General features: G+C 42.9%; 1 protein-coding gene across 1 annotated transcript; it reads right to left on the bottom strand.

Moving 5' to 3' along the window:
* Window positions 1–986: 986 nt before the first annotated feature.
* Window positions 987–21,446, bottom strand: LOC137286142 (E3 UFM1-protein ligase 1-like). Its single transcript, XM_067817817.1, has 17 exons — window positions 21,353–21,446; window positions 20,785–20,930; window positions 19,650–19,776; window positions 19,147–19,261; window positions 18,483–18,613; window positions 17,336–17,394; window positions 16,989–17,135; window positions 16,424–16,599; window positions 15,399–15,569; window positions 8,127–8,253; window positions 6,340–6,595; window positions 5,339–5,505; window positions 4,643–4,773; window positions 4,091–4,171; window positions 3,459–3,550; window positions 2,448–2,659; window positions 987–2,063 (listed from the first exon to the last, which is right to left on the bottom strand). The coding sequence occupies exons 1-17, from the start codon at window positions 21,424–21,426 to the stop codon at window positions 1,903–1,905; spliced, it is 2,373 nt and encodes a 790-aa protein (XP_067673918.1). The 5' UTR covers window positions 21,427–21,446; the 3' UTR covers window positions 987–1,902.
* Between the last annotated feature and the right edge of the window lie 118 nt (window positions 21,447–21,564).

Here is a 21,564-nt window from a genome sequence, read left to right as displayed (position 1 = left end):
CTTATCTGTCATCGCTATTGTTAGAATTTTCGTAACATTTATTCTATATAAAAACACTTTGAGTGTAATAAGCAAATGAAGCAGGGAAGGTAACTGTAAGTATTCCTTATGGAATAATACCCTCCTGCTCCTTCACTCCGTTGAACCTGAAGCTGGAAGGGGAATGGAGATGAAGAACGGTCCAATATACCACAAGCTATGCTTAAAATTTTGAATAAAAAAATATTTCACGTAATTGTTCAACATGGGGCTGGAAATGTGAGAGCACAACCAAGTGAGGAAATGAGAGTGTACCTTTGATGGTGGCGATATCTTATTTTGACATGAACAATATTTTTTTTATCCGAAGAGAGGGAAGTACGTTGCCAACCTTTGCTCACTTCGCTTGCATATAGGAAGACTGGTCACATTCTCCATGCTGCGGTCCCGGGGTAGAATAGGCCTTCAGCAACCCATGCTTGCCATAAAAGGTGACTATGCTTGTCGTAAGAGGCGACTTACGGGATCGGGTGGTCAGACTAGCTGACTTGGTTGACACATGTCATCGGTTCCCCATTGCGCAGATCGATGCTCATGTTGTTGATCACTGGATTGTCTGGTCCAGACTCGATTATTTACAGACCGTCGCCATATAGCTGGTATATTGCTAAGTGCGACGTAAAACTCAACTCACTCACTCACTCACTCACTCACTCACTCACTCCATGCTGCGCAATCCCATTTGCGCTACAGTTTGCCTTTGATTGGGGGGATATCAGATTAAATTGTGAGCTTACTCATATAGTCATGATCCCTTCATTCTCTTGTTCAGTATACTTATTACCTTGTTACTATGAGACACCAAAACTGTGGCCACATATCCCTTGTGTCTCTCAACTGTTGGACTGTAGCCATTTTGTCCATGAGAATGTCATCTTTTGCACAAATGCAGAGTTGGAAATCCTGTATTGCTGATAACACTCTAAACAGATTAACTGAAAAAATACTTTAGGATTGTTTAATCTTTATTATTTAGCAATATTTATTTTACACATTTAATGATATTAATATGCAGGATCTTCTGTACAAAAATATAACAAAACCATCGGCACCCAACCACCAAATTTGAAACATAACAGGTAAGATCTGGAGTGGACCTTCAACATGCAGTTCATTATGGCAGACATGTTTACCATGGTAACAGAGTCTGAGAAATGCAGCTTTTGGGGAGCAGTTCACAATGTTGATGTCCAATAGAACACTTAACTGAATGTTTTGCCTGACCAGAGTTGAACTACTCCCTTACCAACAATCCTTCGTGGTTCTTCATTCATGAAAACACCTGGTTCCTAACAACAACACCCTCTTAAATACCATGAAAAGTCAAACAATTTATTTGAGACAATTTGGGAGAGTGTTATTGGCAATAGCAAACATTACAGTAGTTGATTATTGATATGACATATATTAGAAATTATACTTCCTGAGCAAGAACAGATTCTGGTTGGCAATCTAACCAACTCTCATTTAAGTCACAACCTGCTCAGAAAATACTGGAATGTGTTCTTTACTGAAACGTGTATGTGACATCTGACCACTTTCTAAACTGGCATTGATCATTGATGTATGTTTTTAGTGTATTTGCTCAAAGAATTAAAAAATCCAATCTTAGAATTTAGGTTCCATGGTTAGGTTAGATTCTATTCCTAGATAAATAGGAAATGTTCATCCAAATTATATTCCTTGTTGTGATGGGTAGAGGTTAACAGGGTCACAGTTAATATCCCGGTATATCAGCCTTCATTCCTGAAACATTCAGATGACTGGACATACAAGTGTAACCTCTCATCAATTCAGGGTAACAGAATCTAAATGAGATATGGCTCCACAATCTGTCAAGTCCAGATTCACTCAACACCAGAATTATTTGTCTTCCTCTTCTTTCGGTGAGTTTCTTTTGGCTGTAAGGGCTATTTCTTTCACCTGAGGCAAGAGAGGCTTGATGTCCTCCATGACTGCAGTAACAGCTTCAGCGTCTGCAGCAGCACCATCAGCCTGGAGCTTGGCCTGCTTCACCACAAGTTCTGGGGAAGGGCAAAGTTTTATTACCTCTTGTGCCACTTGAACTCATCACAAAATATATCTTTACCAGAGAACCATGATTTTGATCTCACAATCAAGGAACATAACACATGTATTTTAAGGATTTCACATTTTCAGGAAAGAACAAATTGTCATACATGTTTGGTACTAGAATCTCTACTTTACTGAGAAAAAAAAGTGTAATCCCAAAAATAGCATATGTTGCTTCTTACCACTTTCTAACAGGCATTGTTTACTCGTGATCAAGTAATAGGAATTTGTTTACTTATTTCCATGACAAAGAAAGCAGCATTTTCTGGGCACATCTGGCCTCTAACCCACAACCAGCAATTCCTGGATCTGCCACAAGGACAGCTCTGTCTTACCTTGTAGAGTGACTAGCATTTTGTGCTGGTCCTTGACCATGTAGGTTTCAAGATACTCAATGATCTGTGGCACAACTCGTCCTGGGGCATGCACCATCATCTGTGTGTAGGTCTGGAACAGTATGACTGCAGCAAGATGGAGAGCCATGGCTGGATCACTCTCATCCTTCAGGCTCTCCACAAGAGACTGACGATGGTTGAACACAATTTGCCTGAAATAAATATTATCATTCACGTTTACACTGTGTTGGAAGATACTAAAAATCAGTTATAAAAAACACAACAAAAAAGCCATAAGACAGCACAGCAAATGAGCTTACTGTTATGTGTGCATACAAACATCAAAACACATAGATATAAAACAGAGACTTAGAACATAGCACCAGGTTAAGATCATACTAAACAAGCACCACAAATATGAACTGACAATACTATACAGCAATATACTGTTCAAACATGATGGACGTTTGTGCCCAGAAGGAAAAACGCTGGATATAAAGGTATAGTTTATAGTCTGTTTCAACATCCTCTATGTTCCCGTACCAGCCTTGCTGCACACTTCTGCCAGTCCACAGACAGCAAGCACCTGCCTTCTTCACTCCACATCATCTCCCTTATGTTCTGCCTGCTCACAAACAGTAATCACCTGCCTCATGCCACACCTTTCCCTAACCTTCTGCTTGCCCACAGCCACAAAGCACCTGTGTCCTTCACTCAACAACATCTCCCTTGTGTTCTGCCTGCCCTCAAACCGAAAGCACCTGCCTCCTTCATGCCACACCTTTCTCGAACCCTCTGCCTGCCTTCAGACAGCAAGCACCAACCTTGTTCATTCCAGATCCACTTCCTACTCTTCTGTCTCCCTACCCCTCTGCCTGCCTTCAGAAAAAACAGAACCCGCCTCACTCCACACTCTCTCCCTACCCCTCTGCCTGCCTATGGACAAGGTCTTGTCTCCTTCACTGCCTAAGGACAAGGACTTGTCTCCTTCACTCTACACTCTCTCCCTACCTCTCCTTCCTCTTGTCTGGCTTCTTCAGCATCAGTCCCAGGTGTGCTGACCCACAAACAACATCCAGGTAGTTGAAGAAGTCATCTAAGTTCTGTAACATACACATGTAAAGCAATCCATATATTTCTGTGCCTTTTGTCTCCTTTCCTCATACACATATATAATATCATGTTAGGATCCAATCAAAGATTTTCAACATGGCTCCTTTTCTAAAAATCACATCATCATTCTATGAGCACTTCATACACACATCTTTTCTGGGATCAAATACACAGCTGTTAGCTCCATCATGTAAATAAAGCCATATGTTAATGTCAAAATTAGACAAACACTAGACATCATTATGTGACGGTGAAAGGTTGATCTCAAAACGAAAGATTTACCAGAAAACATATTACTATTAATACAAAATACCTCCAGCAGGACTTCCGAAACTACAACTTTAATGTGGCTGCCATGGTATTTATGTTTGCTTTTAACGACACAGAAACAAGGTAAACTTCCTTCACATGTACCAAGAATGTCAAAGCCTCCAGGCTGAATAGCTTATTAGCAAGTTTAGCTGACATGTCCTTTAATGGACAAACATTATCAGAGAATTATCATACCAGATGACAAGACTGTTCCCTACCTTCCCCATAACGGACATATGTAACTTGGTCATCATGGTCTGTTCTGCTGCAGGGAGACTGCTGATTACTTTCAGTCTGGCCTGGGATGAACACAAACACACCATATAGGCAAACTCAGGAAATGGAAGCGTTTTCCTACCAAAATGAAGCTGTAGTAGTGACTGTTTCCAGGGAATTCAGTTGTAGAATGGAGATATAGCAACATGGACTATGGATAGTAAGCAACGCAACTGATGTACATACAGTACACTACAGCTGCAACAAACCCAAGGGGACCAAGCAAAGAATGCCTAAAGCTTAGTTTGTCATTACCAAAATTTGTCATACACGGCATTAAATATGGTAGTTTTTTATAAACATAGCTGACTAAGCATAAACATAGTAAATTACATTCCTCCACTTTAATGAAGCTTTTTTCAAATCAATTGACAGTCTACTCTACAATCATAATTCTTATCTCGACATAAGAATAATATGGCAAAGATATAACAAGATAATAAAAGACATCTGACCAATAATCTACCAAAGTTCCAAGCGCTATGTCTACCTACCTCTGCTGTAAGACCTTCATCATCCATCACTGACATGAGGCTGTCAGTAGCCACAGCATTCAACACGATATTGGTGATGTCGGTGCATACTGTGTTCAGCAGATACTTGACTAGCTGCATGTTGGTATCACCTAAACAAAGAACAGGAATCATTATCATCATATACCTTTCATAAATCCTGTCTGCTCTCAACACAAATACTGCCAGGAAATCAATACAATCATTAGCTAAGGGACCTGTGAAGATCCGGGGGTAAAATAGGTCTTCAGCAACCCATGCCTGCTGCGAGAGGTAACTATGTTTGTCATGGTCAGGCTCGCTGACTTGGTTGACACATGTCATTGGTTCCCCATTGGGCATATTGATGGCCATGCTGTTGATCACTGGATTGCCTGGTCCAGACTCTATTATTTACAGACCGTCACAATACAGTTGGAATATTGCTGAGTGCAGCATAAAACTTAACTCACTCACTTATTAGTTAAGGACTGGTAATGTTATGACTGATTTTATTTAAAGCCTGTCAAAGAAACTTGTACAACTGCGTACAACACAGACTAGGGCTTATGAGGAAAATGTGCTTAATAAGTACCACATTAATCAGAACCAAAATATCTCAACCTCCCAAACCCTGAATGCAAGTTGGTCCTGCCCTATTCACTTTGAACAAGCAAATTTCCACCTCCCAAATCTTACCACCGAAATGTTTCAGCCCCTTCTCAAACAGCTTCGCATTGGTCCACAGCCCTGACACTTTCTCCTGCAACTCCCCATGGGTCTTCTTCCTGTCGGAGCCTGTCGCAGTGCCAGATGTTTCCATGAATATAGACTTTGCCACTTCCTGGAACTGTCGAGTCAGGGGTCTGGATACGGAACAAATGTCAGTTACAATGTGGGCATAGTATACACAGCTGTACATTTGTCATATGTGTGACAGCTAGGTCAGGATGACCTGCCGTGATTGTATGACCACTTAGTCCTTCACGTTCAAGTATACACAGCTGTACATTTGTCATATGTGTGACAGCTAGGTCAAGGTGACCTGCCGTGATTGTATGACCACTTAGTCCTTCATGTTCAAGTATACACATCTACACATTAGTCACATGTTTGACAGCTAGGTCAAGGTGACCTGCCGTGTTTGCATGACCACTTCTAAGAGAGCTAAGAGAGCCAACTCTGCAGAGAGAATTCCTTAGACCACAAATTTTGTAGTTACCAGAAATCAATGGTAAACATTAATGGCCATATCCATCTCATCCACAGCTTACTCTTAACTATTAACCTATGTAGAATAACTACAACTAAAGTAAAACAATTCTGCCCCGATACAAGTGAAGGTAACTAGCTCTAACATCTAAGCACTGGCCACATCAGACAAAAAGACTTGGTACTTATATTTTCCTCTGTGTGAGTGGGATATCCTTATCAAACTGTTCCATGGTATTTCCAGACCAGCACAGACCTAGGGCCTACATTTTCAAATCTCTTTAACGCTAAGATTAACATTAACTTATGACTGTCTTACACTAAGAGAGCTTAAAAAAAAGGCCCTGACTAGTCCAGTAGTCAAACACATTGCTTAGTAACTGTAATAAGCTTCAAGTGAATTAACAGTCTACATTTCTGGATTAGTCATAATATAGTTAGTGAGGCACAAAATGGTTGCTGTAATGAAGCTAGCAACACACGCCCACCTGTACAACTTGCTGGCTATTTCACTGATCAGGTCTTCTGGACAATCCTGTAGCTTCTCCTGTTTACGTATGACATCTGATATCTCACCGATGCTCATAAATGTAACCTCGCCTGGTTTTGTACGTGTGTTCGAAGACTGAACAGTGTCATCATCAGAATCGTCTTCCTGATCGCCACGACCAGTTCGATACTTTTTCTTTGTTGCTTTCATCTTTGACTCACGGCCCTGCGTACCCCCTCCGCTTTTTGTGCTGGCTGCAAAACAAAACAGAGATACAGTGAAATGGGTTTGCACAACTGTTATTGGGATCTGTTTGCTTGGAAAATTATGTACTGAAAACATAACAATCACATAAGAATCACAACAAAGTGTCTTTCGATATCCTGTACGACAACACAGGTCAACAGAAGTATTAAACTCTGGGAGTCTTAAATGTTTATCAATGAGTGTTCACTTGTTTGATAACAAACAACTTCACGATAACATTCTACTTCATGCAATCCCATCCTTTCAACTTGTTTAGTTTGCAAACAGTAATAACTAGTGCATTGATGGTAAATACTGGAGTTCCTGTGTCATAAAGAAACGTGATGTCATTTAGACTTCTGTTCAATCCAGTTTGACTAGTATTTAACACATAAACATGTTTTCAACATAGCACGTGTAAAATATAAGTCAATATGAATAAATATGGCCTGTTATTTTTGTATTTTAGCCTAATTTTGAATTAAAAGCAGTCATGTTATATATGGCCCAAATCGTCTCACTTGTGTCGATGTGACGGGCACCCTGAAATAAATGACAATAGTAATGCTAAAATGTTATGGGCCCAAACATGTTGTGTATACTTGTCATTGGAATCTACTTTATAGTCTATGTAAAACAAGTTTTAGATAATTTGTTTATCTGTGCCAGCTCATTTCATTGCTGAGCATAACCAACATCATATCAAACATATTTATTATTCAATTGTTTATCTGTTATTTTGTCACAGTACTAACCAGAATATAATTGAGCTGCCCACTGTGGACCCATCACAGTGTTTACAAAGTCTGTGTCCGTGCACAAATAACTTCTTAATTCACTTACTATGCAGTGTATATGATATAACATGTAACTCAGTGTATGTGTACACTTGAACTATGACCTATGTAAATTAGATGAATAAATATTGTATGAGTGAGTGAGTGAGTTCAGTTTTACGCCACCTTTAGCAATATTCCAGCAATATCACAATGGGGGACACTAGAAAATGGGCTTTATACATTGTACCCACATGGGGAATCAAACCCAGTTCTTTGGTGTGACGAGCAGACGCTTTAACCACTAAGCAACCCCACCATCCAAAATGTTGTATTAACCTGGTACAGCCATAATTGTTTCTAAGTGTTTGATGGATCAGTCTACCGTATGGTGCGGAGAGTTTTAGCCATTAAAAACCGGAACAGGTAGTGTATTTGACGGGTAGTCTAACTCAGAGTAGTCATGATGGGAATGAACCCATTGTGATGCAGTTCAGTGTCAAAATCATCTATAGAAGCCAAGATGATAGGATTGAAGTACTCCAGACATTTCATTTGTTACTTTGGACAATTTCAACAGGTGAACTATCATCCATATCAAGGGAGTTTCAAAATATAAACTCGAATTAAAACATGTTTGAGTGACTTTTGGAGAGGAGAGGAGTATATCACAAATACTGAATAATAAGTTCATTTTTTAACAACATGAAGCAAACAGACGCTCTGCGAGAGAGAAACTGCTAAAGAGTAAATCAGTATTTACTGGCAGCTTTTTTTCTCCGCTGGTCTTTCTTGTCTTCCCGAGCTGTGCTTCCATCGTCCAGGCCTGCAAGTTTACCTCCCTTCTTGTCTCCATCGGTGTTCAGGAATGCTGGGTTAGACTTGGCTTCCTGGACACAAACAGTAAAGAAGAACTATTTTCATAATAATTCTCCCTTATACACTGAAGCATAATCTTTTTAAAAAGAATGTGCCGGTTTTCATTGTGAATACACTATTTTCAAATCAATTTCATTTGTAGTCTTGTCAAAACTTGAGTGAATGAGTTTAGTTTTACGCCGCACTCAGCAATATTCCACCTATATGGCAGGGGTGTCAAAACTTGAACTTGAACACAGCACACTGACTGAACCAACAGAAATGGATGGATGGATTTGATTTAGCCAATCAGATTGACTGGCAGGCTTTCATACCTTTTGTTGGTGAGAAGAAGATTTATGTTGATGACTGAAAGATGCAGCTGACATGACACACTGTGTTGTATCAATGAGGAATGTGGTATTTTTTACACTTCTTTCAGAGTGAGTGAGTTTAGTCTTAATGAGTGAGTGAGTGAGTGAGTGAGTGAGTTAGTGAGTGAGTAAGTGAGTGAGTTTAGTCTTAAGCCAAATTTAGCAATAATCGAACAAACCTGTAGAGGTTGCAGATTCTTTGAATAGAGTCCTCCTTGGGGTACTTATAAGCATTAAAATGTTCTTTAAATTCTCGCGTCAGTTGTAACTATATTTGTTCAATAAAATATATACAAAACAAAAAACATTGTTTTTGTCTTGTGAGACCACCCCTACAGGGCCCCTGGCCCCATGACAGCCAAGAGCAGGTAACTCTTCAGACTATAGCCTCCAGCAAAACACTTCCGTTCTGTAAGCAATACAGACAGAATGTGGGGAGGTGGGTGGCCTTACCCCAAGGAGGACTCTATTCAAAGAATCTGCAACCTCTACAGGTTTGTTCGATTCTTTTTCATAGAGATCCTCCTTGGGGTACTTATAAGCATAAGACAGACTCCAAAAGACTGATCTTAGGGAGAGGCATTCTGTCTGCTCATAAACCTGACATAAGATGATAACCTTTATTACGATACTGAAGTAACAAGGAATCAAACTTACCTGGTCACGTGACCTTCTGTGCCTTGCAGCGGGGGTGCGGACCAGGGCCAGGCTATTACACGGTCTAACCCTACCATTCTACGAGAAAGTCGTAGGGTGCCTATAAAAAATTGCCCCGCCCCCCTCTTTTTTTTCAAAAAACGGGAGTCGGGACAGGCGACCGATATATCAGGGTCCATTCTCATGCACCGGCCAAGGTGCTAGGGAAGGACTGAGGCAGTCCAGACCGGTAAAGCAAAAAATACCACCACCATAATAGAGCCCACCACCGGGATAAAAGATGGAAAGTATACAGTAAGACACCACCACCAGTCTACTTGTTGCAGCTACAATGTCAAATGATCGTACGTCAAATGATCGTTCGTCAAATGCAAGGGTAGCTCAATCGGCTATGGCACTCATGCCCTGCCCACTGGTGAGAACTGACGGGCCAAACCGAGCACGCTCGCTTGACAGTCTGTCTAACTGATAATGACGGATGAACGTGCTCGGTCGGCTCCAAATAGCCGCATAGCAGATTTCCTCAATGGGCAAGGCAGACGCCTATGCCTTAGACGTCGCCACAGCCCTAACCTAATGAGCTTTCAAACCCTCAGGGGGCGTACGACCTTTCGAGGTGTATCCCATACAAATGGCAGAGACAAGCCACCTAGATATGGTATGCTTGTTCGCCTGAAGGCCAGCCTTGTCGCCACCATAACTGCAGGACAATTGATCATTCTTCCTAATGTCTTTTGTTCGTTTGATATAAGCCTTAAGGGTCTTACGGACATCTAAGACGTGAGCACGTCGAAGAGAGGTACCGGCCGGCGAAGGCTGCGTGAAAGCAGGGAGCTCAATAGGCGCCGTTACATGAAAGGTGCTATCTCTCTTAGGACGGTAAGTATCTGGCAATCGAATGCTCACTCTGTCTTTGTGAAACACCGTTAATTCAGGGTTGGCGGACATAGCATGTATGTCGCCCACTCGCCTGCCAGAAGTTACCGCCACAAGAAAGCAGTCTTCCATGTCGACAGTTGGAGGGACAGAGCCGACTGATTGTGAAAAAGAGGACCGGACAGCCAATCAAGAACAACTGGCAAGTCCCACGGGGGACTAATCCGCCGGACAGACGGATGGATTCTGTCCACGCCTGCAAGGAAGCGCTGACTAGAGGGTGCTGCCCCAATAATGCACCATCGACAGGAATGTGGAAGGCAGAGATGGCCGTGGAGTAACCTCTAACTGTAGAAGCGGTCAGACCGGCTTCCAGTTTAGACTGTAAAAACTCCAACACAGATACTAGATCTACAGAAAAGGGATCGAGAATCCCCCGTCGACACACCAGCACGCATAACAGGCCCATCTATCCTCATATTGAACGTTCGTCGAATCCCTCCGTGAAGCCAGAATTGTGTCTGCAACTGGTGCAGGAATTCCTCTCGCATGGAGGCGACAGCGGCCAAGTCACGCACTGAATCCTGGGATTGGGGTGTGGCGCTCCGTTCTGGGATAGTAAGTCCGGTCAAAAGGGTAATAGAACAGGAGGCTGAGCCAGAAACCTGAGAATTACCGGAAACTCGCTTTGAGCCGACCAAAGCGGTGCCAGAAGCACAAGCAGCCAAGCCGGTTGTGCGGTCAGCTGCAAGAGGACTCTTGAGATCAGAGGAACTGGTGGGAACCAAAAGCACTCTGTCTGTCCAATCGAGCAGAAAGGCGTTGTTGGCTTATCGCTCTCGGATCTGGTATCCTTGAGCAAGACACAGGAATCTGATCCGTCGCCCCAGAGGCAAACAGATCTACCTGGAACGACCCGAACAACTGGGAAATAATTCCGAATATCCCCCGATGCAGCATCCACTTGTGTGGGGCTAGTATACGTCTCGATAGCGCATCTGCGCGGACGTTGTCTATGCCCGGGAGAAAAACGGGGAGTACCCGAATGTCGAACTGGTCGCACCACAGCAGAAACTGCCACGCCTCCTGAAGGAGGGACGGAGACACTGTGCCGCCTTGCTTCAGAATATACGTCATAGCGGTCTGGTTGTCCATCTCGAGGCGAACCACTTGACCCCGCACTGACTCCACAAAGCTCTCGAACACCCGGCGGACTGCTCTCAATTCCAACACATTGATGTGTAGGGTAACTTCGTCCTCAGGCCAACGGCCCGAGACCGATAGTTCGCCCAGGATGCCCCCCCAGCCTGTGAGGGAGGCGTCCGTCTGAATCGAGAGGGAATCCCCTGAGCCGTATTGAACCGTGCCCTCAAGAACACCAGATCCTGCGTGGGGGTCAGGTCTGATTTCTTGAGATTGATGATGCAGCCGAGCTTCAACAGGATGTCCATCACATGGTGTGTGGCATCGTGTGATAACAGGAGCCCGAGGGCCCTCAAAAGCCAATCGTCCAGGTACGGATGACAACACCTGCCCTGTGACCTGGCTAGCTGAGCCGGAATCAACATAAGTTTGGTGAACACCCTCAGCGCTGTGGAGATGCCGAAGGGTAGAACCCGAAACTGATAACACTTCCCGTCGAACGAAAACCGACGGTATTTCTTGAACTCTGAGTGTATCGGAACATGGAGGTAAGCGTCCTTGAGATCGATTGACGTGAGCCAATCCCCTGTCTCTACGGAAGAGATCACTGACCGCAGTGTCTCCATCCTGAAGGACGGAACCTCTATGAACTTGTTCAGCCCCTTGAGATTCAAGATAGGTCTGAACCCTCCGTCCTTCTTGGTCACAAGGAAGTACGTGGAATAAAACCTGTCTTCTTGTTGACCTTCCGGAACCACCTCGATGGCAGCCTGGTCCAGTAACGACTGGACCTCGGCACGGAGGACCTCTGCTTTTTCCCGGGAGAATGGCACCGGCGTGTGCCGAATCCCTGAGAAGCGTGGAGGGTCTCGCTTCCACTGTGGCATATGGCCATCCCTGACTGTGGACAGGACCCAGGGATTTGAAGTGGCTGCCTGCCATTCGGAAAGGAATAGTGACAGCCTGCCGCCTACAGGGACTTCTGGCGCAAGGCAATGTACCCCCACATTCGGCAGTTCTCTGCCTGCTTGTGTGGGGGACACCAAAGGCTCTGGGCAAATGTTTAACCTTTGCCCCGAAAAGGCTGCTGTTGCTGCGACTGCTGCAACGCAGGCCCCTTGCCTTTGCCTTTTGCCCTCTTGCTTTGTTTGTGCTGCAGCAGAGCAGTCCACTTAGCACCTTCCTTCGCCGGAGCCGAAGGGTAAACTGAAGCAAGAGTGGGAGGCCGTTGGCGAGACGAGGAGGGTTGCTCTAACAAGGGCTTAGAGTCCTTGAAAGTGCTAACAGCCTCCGCGACCTCCCGCACAACCTGTAGTGCCCCAGGGAAGAGGGAAGATCCCAACCTGTAGGGCAGAGCCAGTAGTGCCTGCTGGGTAGCGGGAGAGTACCTGGCTACAGATAGCCATAGCCGACGCAACCCCATGACGGCCCCCCATCATCTGGCTAGCACAGCACCTAATGCTGTCCCTCGCCAGATGAGAGTGCACGTCCATAAGCTGCCGGCCCAACACTGCCACCGGAGAGTCATCAGCAGTGCTCCCATGATCCAACAGCTGCCCCTGCAAAGCCAAAGGTAAGCCGAATGGACCACTACTCTCAGCTGTTGGGTCTCACACCTATATTGCTCCTCAAAGGAACGATAGGCGGACCTCAGCGCTGGAGCGGCCGTGGAGAAGGGCGGCAGCCGCCGGCCCTCCCTCTCCGAGGCCAAGGAAGAGGAGGAGGACCCCCCCAGGGTGACCGAGGCGTACACACACTCGTCCACCACCGGCGGTTCGAATAGCGAATCCTCATCCAGCTGATACCGGCGGCTAATCTCCGGGAGATTAAAGCGCGACCGGGTACCCGAAAGGAGCGGATTCACTACCTCCCCGACCAGCGATGGGAGCAGGCGCAACCTCGCCTCGGCGACCTTAGTAGGCGCAAACGCCTCCCTGGGGAGCCGAAACTCCAAGGGGTCGGACTCCAACACAGGAACAGAAACCTGAGGTAAGACCTCGGCAATTTTCTCTCTACCCTGTTTGAGGGACGAACCGAACGAGTACGTGACCTCCGACTCGCACTCCTCCCCAATCCCCTCCACCTCGATATCCATCTCCTCACGCTCCTCAGACAAGGAACCTTTGCCGTGAAGCGAGCCTGTCGAGGGCGCTACTGAGACGGAACTCGAAGGAGCAGAGAGACTGAGAAGGGCCGAGCCGCTAGGTTCGCCCCTGCCAGAGCCCGAACTAGGTCGTCTGGGCAAGCCCCCCACCGGAGGGTGGTCCGAGAGCACAGGAAATGGATAGGATGTCGATGCCCCCAGCGGCTGAGCAGCACTAGGCTGCCTGCCCACCGTGGCACTAGGCGCGCTGACCGAGGTCAAGCCGCCGACACCGGGCGACACCACTTGCCCCACGGGACAAGCTGGGGCCGACTGCCCTAGGCACATCCGCCTGAACGCCCGAAGCACAGGACGGCTGCCCAGAGGGAGGAGCGTTCTCCGAGCCTAAACCCCGGCCGCGGCCTCCCTCAACTGAACCACCATGGCCGCTCAATGAAGATCGGGCGTCCAGTTCCTTTCGGAAACCTGACAGCACCAAATCTATCATTGATTGGACCGAAGACATCTGTTGCTGAAACAAGGCATTAATTGAATCAACAGAGATTAATGGTGCGTGCGAAGTAGGGGTAGGTGCTGAGGATACAGCGGCAGGAGAAGGGGAAGGGTCCCTAGACACCCTGGCCTTCTTAGCCGACCCCTCCGAAGAGGAAGCTGCGCCTTTCTTTTTGTGGGAGCGCTTGGATGGAGGGTCCTGAGCCCAGATATCCCCCCCTGCCTTAAGTAGGTTGGAATAGAACAAGAAGTCCGCGTGTCTAGACTTTCTGGTCTGAGGGGTAAAAACCCGCGCACACATCACAAGACTGATCGTCGTGATGACATTCCACTAGGCACCTTAGACAAACATCATGCAGGTCTTTGGCCGGAATGGAGGATTTGCATGTTGAGCAGGATTTAAACTGCAAGGCAACAAATAGCCTCCTACTGTTGCGTAATAAACAACAAATGAAACAAGACACGCATGGGCGCAAAGCTAGATAACTAAAACTACCTACGTAGTTAAGGTAAAAGCTAAGTGCCACTACACCATAATTTACGACATATTTTACAAAAAATAGTAGTAAATATGGAGATAATATGAATAAAGTACATAAAAAGTATAGCTACACAAGCTTACTTTGAAAAAGACCGCCATAAAACTGAAAAGTTTTGGCGGGAAAAAAGGGTTGCCTTCCACCATTATGCTAACCACGTGGCTACCAACAGGGACGGCAAAAGTTACAACATTTTGATAAGTAAACTGTAAAAGAAAATGATTCCTGAGGCGCCCATGCATCTAATAAAGAAACCATACATACAGTATGAGTCTCTGTGTTACTCATCTTAGCACTTGTCAAGTCAATCTTGGAAGCAAGAATTGTGAACGCTGTAGCACGTCTTCACAGGTGGGCGACAGAAAAGGAAGTGTTTTGCTGGAGGCTATAGTCTGAAGAGTTACCTGCTCTTGGCTGTCACGGGGCCAGGGGCCCTGTAGGGGTGGTCTCACAAGACAAAAACAATGTTTTTTGTTTTATATATATTTTATTGAAAAAATATAGTTACAACTGTCGCGAGAATTTAAATGCTTATAAGTACCCCAAGGAGGATCTCTATGAAAAAGAATCCAGCAATATGGTAGTGGTCTGTAAATAATCGAGTCTGGACCAGACAATCCTGTGATCCACAGCATGAGCATCGAACTGCACAATTGGGAAGTGATGACATGTCAACCAAGTCAGCAAGCATGACCACCCGATCCTGTTAGTCGCCTCTTATGACAAGCATAGTTGTGTTTTATGGCAAGCATGGGTTGGTGAACGCCTATTCTACCCAAGACCTTAATGGGTCTCAATGTCTGTGTTTGATAGACGAAATGTCAGATGTACCATTCAGAAAGTTTTGTTACATTAAACTATACAAGCTTTCGCAATGATAGGTTGACAAGAAAGTTTTCCTGAGGAGACCTCTATGTGACTGATGGTGTGAGGTACTGAATTTGAAAGAAAGGTCAGATTTCAGTTCAATTTTTCATGCACATATAACTCACCTTCCTTGCTTTTGATGTCATGAGTTCTGAAAATGGCTTGCTACACTCTGATATGAGAGACTCACTAGCCACAATGCTCTCACAGCACACAATTACACCTTGACGGCCTCTCAGATAATTGGTCAACAGTTGTCCTGCATCCTTGACGCTGAATATAGACGGCATTACAGTCTGAAAACAAACACATAGTAAACAGGTATAGACACCATGGTTACAATGTGGTCTTACATCTTTCAAAACCTGTGATTTTTATGATAAGCCAAGGGACCATGAAGAAACCGTCCAACCGTCCACTTGGGCAACAGAGGAGAGAATGAGGACAAGCATGCAAAGGCGGGAAAAAGGGAGGTAAATCAGGGTGAGTGACTACACATTCACTTCAAGGGAATTAAAGGGATTCCACTTAACCATCCAGAAGAGAGGATTGAGAAAGCAAATATGCATGAGTGAGGATAAGGATAAAATTGACGAATTATCAACAAGAGCATGAAGGTGTATCAGCTTAATCAGATAATTCATATGATTTCAAATGCTTATTAGAAGGCTAATGTAATCAAGGAGATGTTTTCTCTCAAAATGAAAGCTGTTTCATTCTAAAAAGCTCATCATATATTAAAAATATATTGAAAAAGATACCTGAACAAGATGAGAAGGATGAGTTTTATATCGTACCGTAATGATTTGGTTACAAATGTTTGTAGTGCTACAAATGTTTTAAGAATAGCTAGCCTGAACCCCTGTAAAATGTCAGATTATGAAATCCTTACAAGTGTACACTGTTAAACTGCTCCCTGGCACTGAACTGACTGACACATACAACTATGTCAGTTACATCACACAAGTCTGTTAGTATCTGGGACTATTTGGGTACTGAAGACACTTGCGGTGTCACTAAAACATGCACACCGCTCTGGCCTACATCCACACTTGTGTTAATTATACTTAATAACTGCCATGGCAACACTTTCACCTCTAGACTACCACATCATCCCTCAAATTTTATACAAAATAACTCTGTCACTTACCATGATGTCCACCCATCCTCCTGTAGAGAGGGCTTCTTCAGCTGTAGCTTCAATCTGGTCCTGAATTCCTTTCCCAGCACAACATGTCTTCAAGTAGGTGATAGGCTCATCCTTGAAACGCTTCTTGATGAAGCTCTTCACATCTGATATTCCCAGTCTTGACAGTGAGTCATACTCTGGAGAGTGAAACTCTCATAAATACACACGGAAACAACAGAACGAGATGTCCAGAGAGCCTGCCACAACCTGATATAGTGTAACCAGTATAACAAACCTGGGATGCATAAACTACCAGTACACATCCAAGACTGTGGGGCATACAGTAATGCCTTCAGTACAATGGTACACTTACATCGTAGTCATACCACCATCATCTCTTACTCATCTTAATCTAAACAACAAATACTCAAGTTCACATCACTTTCGTTCGACTTCTCTGCTGTTCTTGATGCGTTCAATAGTGTAGCTTTTCATGGATTCCTATACACGTGTGAACAACAAGAAACAGAAATGTTGTTCAAGATGCATATACATGACACAAGATAAAGCAATTGCACACATGTACCTAGATATCCATTCTGTTTGTAGAAGGCATCGACCCACTCATTCTGTGACTGTGTGTAGATGTCAGGAATGTATGTTGCCTTCTCATTTTTACCTCCAGATACTGAACCCGCCAAACGTCCGGTCTTGATCAGTTTCTCTAAAATGGCTAGAGAGAAAATAAAATATGGTAAGTGTGAACTCAAGAAACAAAACTATTTCCATAAACATGTGCCCACTGATAGTTATATGATTCATGTTTCCATAACCTTGTACATACCTTTGCAAAATATGACTGGTATTTATAGCTCATTTAACATGACAACTGATCATGAAGTTACCAATCACTAAATCATGGTACAGTCTTACTATGAAAGAGCCTCTCCTTGCAGCCATGCTGGGACATCACAGATAGCACAGGTGTCGGCCTGCAACAAAGGGTCTGATAAATACATAGTAGAGGGTTGATGATCAATATGTTGCTCAGGGTTGATGATAAATACATAGTCGAGGGTTGATAATAAATACATAGTCAAGGGTTGATGACAAATACATAGTAGAGGGTTGATGATAAATACATAATCAAGGGTTGATGATAAATTCATAGTCGAGGGTTGATGATAAATACATTGTCCAGGGTTGATGATAAATACATAGTCGAGGGTTGATGATAAATACATAATCAAGGGTTGATGATAAATTCATAGTAGAGGGTTGATGATAAATACATTGTCGAGGGTTGATGATAAATACATAGTCAAGGGTTGATGATAAATACTTTGCCCATGGTTGATGATAAATACATAATCAAGGGTTGATGATAAATACATTGTCCAGGGTTGATGATAAATACATAGTCAAGGGTTGATGATAAATACTTTGCCCATGGTTGATGATAAATACATAGTCAAGGGTTGATGATAAATACTTTGCCCATGGTTGATGATAAATACATAATCAAGGGTTGATGATATATACAGTCGAGGGTTGATGATAAATACATTGCCCAGGGTCGATGATAAATACATAGTCGAAGGTTGATGATAAATACATTGCCCATGGTTGATGATAAATACATAGTCGAGGGTTTAATATGGTTCCATACAGCAGGAACTTTATGCATCATTCACCCATATAACTGTTAGAATCTGCAGTGAGTTGGCTTTAGACATACGGAAAATGACAATTTAACCCATTGTCAGCCACTTGTTCAAAGAAAAGGGAAAGGACAACATTTTCAGTTACAACTGATCACAATCCATTTCCAAGGTGAACAGCACTCTCTAAGCTGAAAGCTGGATCAAAAGCCTTCATCCTTAACATGTCTCCTGAAAATATGGCACCATTTATGTTGCTGAACCTGAATAGACTGAAGTATTGAACTACATAAGACAATATGATCCTGTTTCACAGCTGCAATGAAACTGCAAAGCTTTACAAGACCCAGTGGTTTGTACATTTTATGCACTGATGCTCACTATGTGTGATTATCAAATTATAGTGCAGCTACACCTACTTTGTGACAGCACTGAGTGAGCCACGGATTCTAGCCTTCATCCTCGTGACGAATGCATGGGTGAATATGACGTCACGGTCATAGCTATCAAGTTGACCTTTGATTATAGACCCAAGTCTCTCATGAACCACCTGCAATAGAAATACAAATTTAGGATCGAACATATTATTCTTCGTCATAAGTGACAAAAAGATTGAAATGTTTGGCTGTCACGGGTCCAGGGGGCCCGGTAGGGGTGGTCTCACAAGACAAAAGCATTGTTGTTTGTTTTGTACATATTTTTTATTCAAAATATGGTTACAACTGTCGCAAGAATTAAAAGAACATTTTAATGCTTATAAGTACCCCAAGGAGAATCTCTATGAAAAAGAATGAGGAGTGCCATGCCCACCCAATATGGATATAGTTTACAACTATGTCAGTGAATCTTGAAAAGAACAGGAAATTAAGTCATTACCACGGTAACATGTTGTCAATAGAATGAAAACCACTCCATGCCCTAATGGAGCAACACAGGTCATAACAGAAGGCTTGTATCATGTGCATACAACATTCTTTCCAAACAACTCTCTGTGTTTGCCAACCAATGTCACATACAGATTCACCTGTTGCCACCTTTTCATCTCTCAGTGTAAATATGACAAAGTTGTTTCTATGCACAAACCTCAGTGAGAAAGTCTGCTGGCAGGTCATATGTCTTCGTTAGTTCGGCAATGGTCACTTGACCTTGTTCTGTAAGTTTGTCATTCACCTCTTCTGCCAGACGATCTTTATAGGTGCTAGATAACACAACATTACAAATCAACAAAGATGTGTAATAAAGCCACAAACATATGTCATAACACTGTCATCAAGTGTTGTCTACAATGTAAGAGAAGCATTTCTTCTCTTTTTTTTCAAACATATTGATAACCATAAAATAGGCACCTATGTTTTTTAACTGTGTATGATTCAAGTAAAGCATGAATGGTTTACTATGTGCTTGACAAAAGGAAGATTAATACCCGTTGTCAACATATGATGTACTAATCTGTAGGGTAAACATGATGTGTTTGGTAGAGAAGTAGGCTGGGGAAAAATCCAGGAATAATGGTACACTTTGTAAGCCTGACTAAAAGAAATATAGGACCTAAGTATTCAATATCTGTGAATGTGGTCTGGGCTTACACGTCAATGAGCTGTCCAAGGACCAGGCTGATCTTCCTGTCATGGCCCACAATGGAGCTCACCTTGGCCTGGATGTGGTTCAGGTCAACATTGAGAATCTGCTGTAGTTCAACCAGGTTGATACGACCTACATAAAATACAACAAAAGGATTGGGATAAAACACACAACAGCCACTAAATATCACATTAGGCGGAATGTCAAAACAAATAGTACACTTAACACGTAACAATAATCATGATTATAGATTTAATGACTGAAGTTAAATATGAAGTTTGTGTGGTTAGAGATATCGTTCAAGGCAGCTTGTTTACACAATGATGGCATGTCAATATACCAACAGTAAACATCCATGTCATTCAACACTTTGCTGTGTCTCATAGACATGTTAAGCTTTCTTGGCCATCTTGAAAAATGCAAAGTATCATACAAAGATGGATGCTATTAAAATAACAGTCACCAAACTATTGCAACAGTAAAGAATAGTAACCGTAATCATTTGTATTAATATCGTTTTTAATTCTTATACTACAAGTTGCCAGGAACATCACACAGATACAATGACACCAGTTGTAGTAATAGTTTCAGTCTATTCTTATTAACTTTAACATAATACACACTTAATTTGTTGAGTTCTGCTACTCTGTCTTAACAATGACCCAAGTGAACATGGTTGTGTTCCTAATTTGTATTCTTCCACCGTTTTATGATGAAATATTAAAGTTTCAAAATGATTCAGGAGAGTATATCTATATTCAGTGATCAGCTTCAGTGTGTTGAAATTAACTAAACATCTATGTAGGGACATGTGGGTTACCTAGTAACCATACTGCTGAAGCCAAAGGACCAATTCTGTCCAAAGATGCATTGTTTATACTTATGTCAAAAGCAGACTGAGAACCAATTCACACACTCACTCATTTACACTTACCATCATAACATGTACAGTCAAGTCTCGTTAGCCCAACCTCTGTTTATCCAACAATCGGCTTTATCCGAAGATTTTATTGGTAACAAATTGAATAAATGTAATTTAGACTCATTTATTTAGTCCGACATCCTTGTTAATCTGACAATTTGCTGTGCTATGAACGATGTCAGATTAATAAGACTTGACTGTAGATAATTAATGTGTACCTCCATGAACATATAGTTCTTCTCTGATCTCTTTTGCCAGCTCCTGGTGGGTGAGGTACTCTTTGCCATCTGTTGTGTAGATCACATCAATCAGTTTCAGCTCAATCAGCTTTGTAACCAACTCCACAATGTTCCTTTCTGACAATCTGAAACAGCATCAGCACCTTTAGTGAAAGAGTGAACATTGTACACACGATTCTAACAGAAAAATATTTATGGAATAATGTAACCAACCCTAGAGTCAGTAGACAATAGTACGTAACGTGTGATCAGTTTGCTTTTTAAATGAGAAAAAGAAAAAACATAAGTGTCGAAAGTCAGACTCTAAATGATTCCTTTTTTGCATGTGAAGATACTGAAATATTATCAGTGAAACATTTGAAATAAGCATGGACCATCGGATGAACGTTACATTGCAGCTGGTTGCGACACTCACATCGACCATTCGATGAACAAGGTGCCGCGACATATTGAACAAGAAACTGACAAAGACAGACACACAGCAAATAGAATGGATACCGAAAATGAGCCATTCGTTTCAACAGGGCTATGTGATAAAAATAATTACTTTTGCTTAGTCGTACTCAGCTGTACACGCTGAAAATCAGCTGCCAGACGTTTCACCTCTTCCCAGTCAGCCATGTTGGCATACGCACTGAAGAGTCTTCAAAGGGAGATAACTTCAATATTTTATAGCAGCCGACATTTCTTGACGAGTATGTGTGTTTGATGTATGCATAACGTCAGTTGATATATGAATCAATATGGAATATATATTAT

Source organism: Haliotis asinina, chromosome 6, assembly GCF_037392515.1.
Source record: "Haliotis asinina isolate JCU_RB_2024 chromosome 6, JCU_Hal_asi_v2, whole genome shotgun sequence".
NCBI classification, from domain to species: domain Eukaryota; kingdom Metazoa; phylum Mollusca; class Gastropoda; order Lepetellida; family Haliotidae; genus Haliotis; species Haliotis asinina.
Note: the sequence above shows the minus strand (reverse complement) of the source record. Positions and strands in the feature narration are given on the sequence as shown.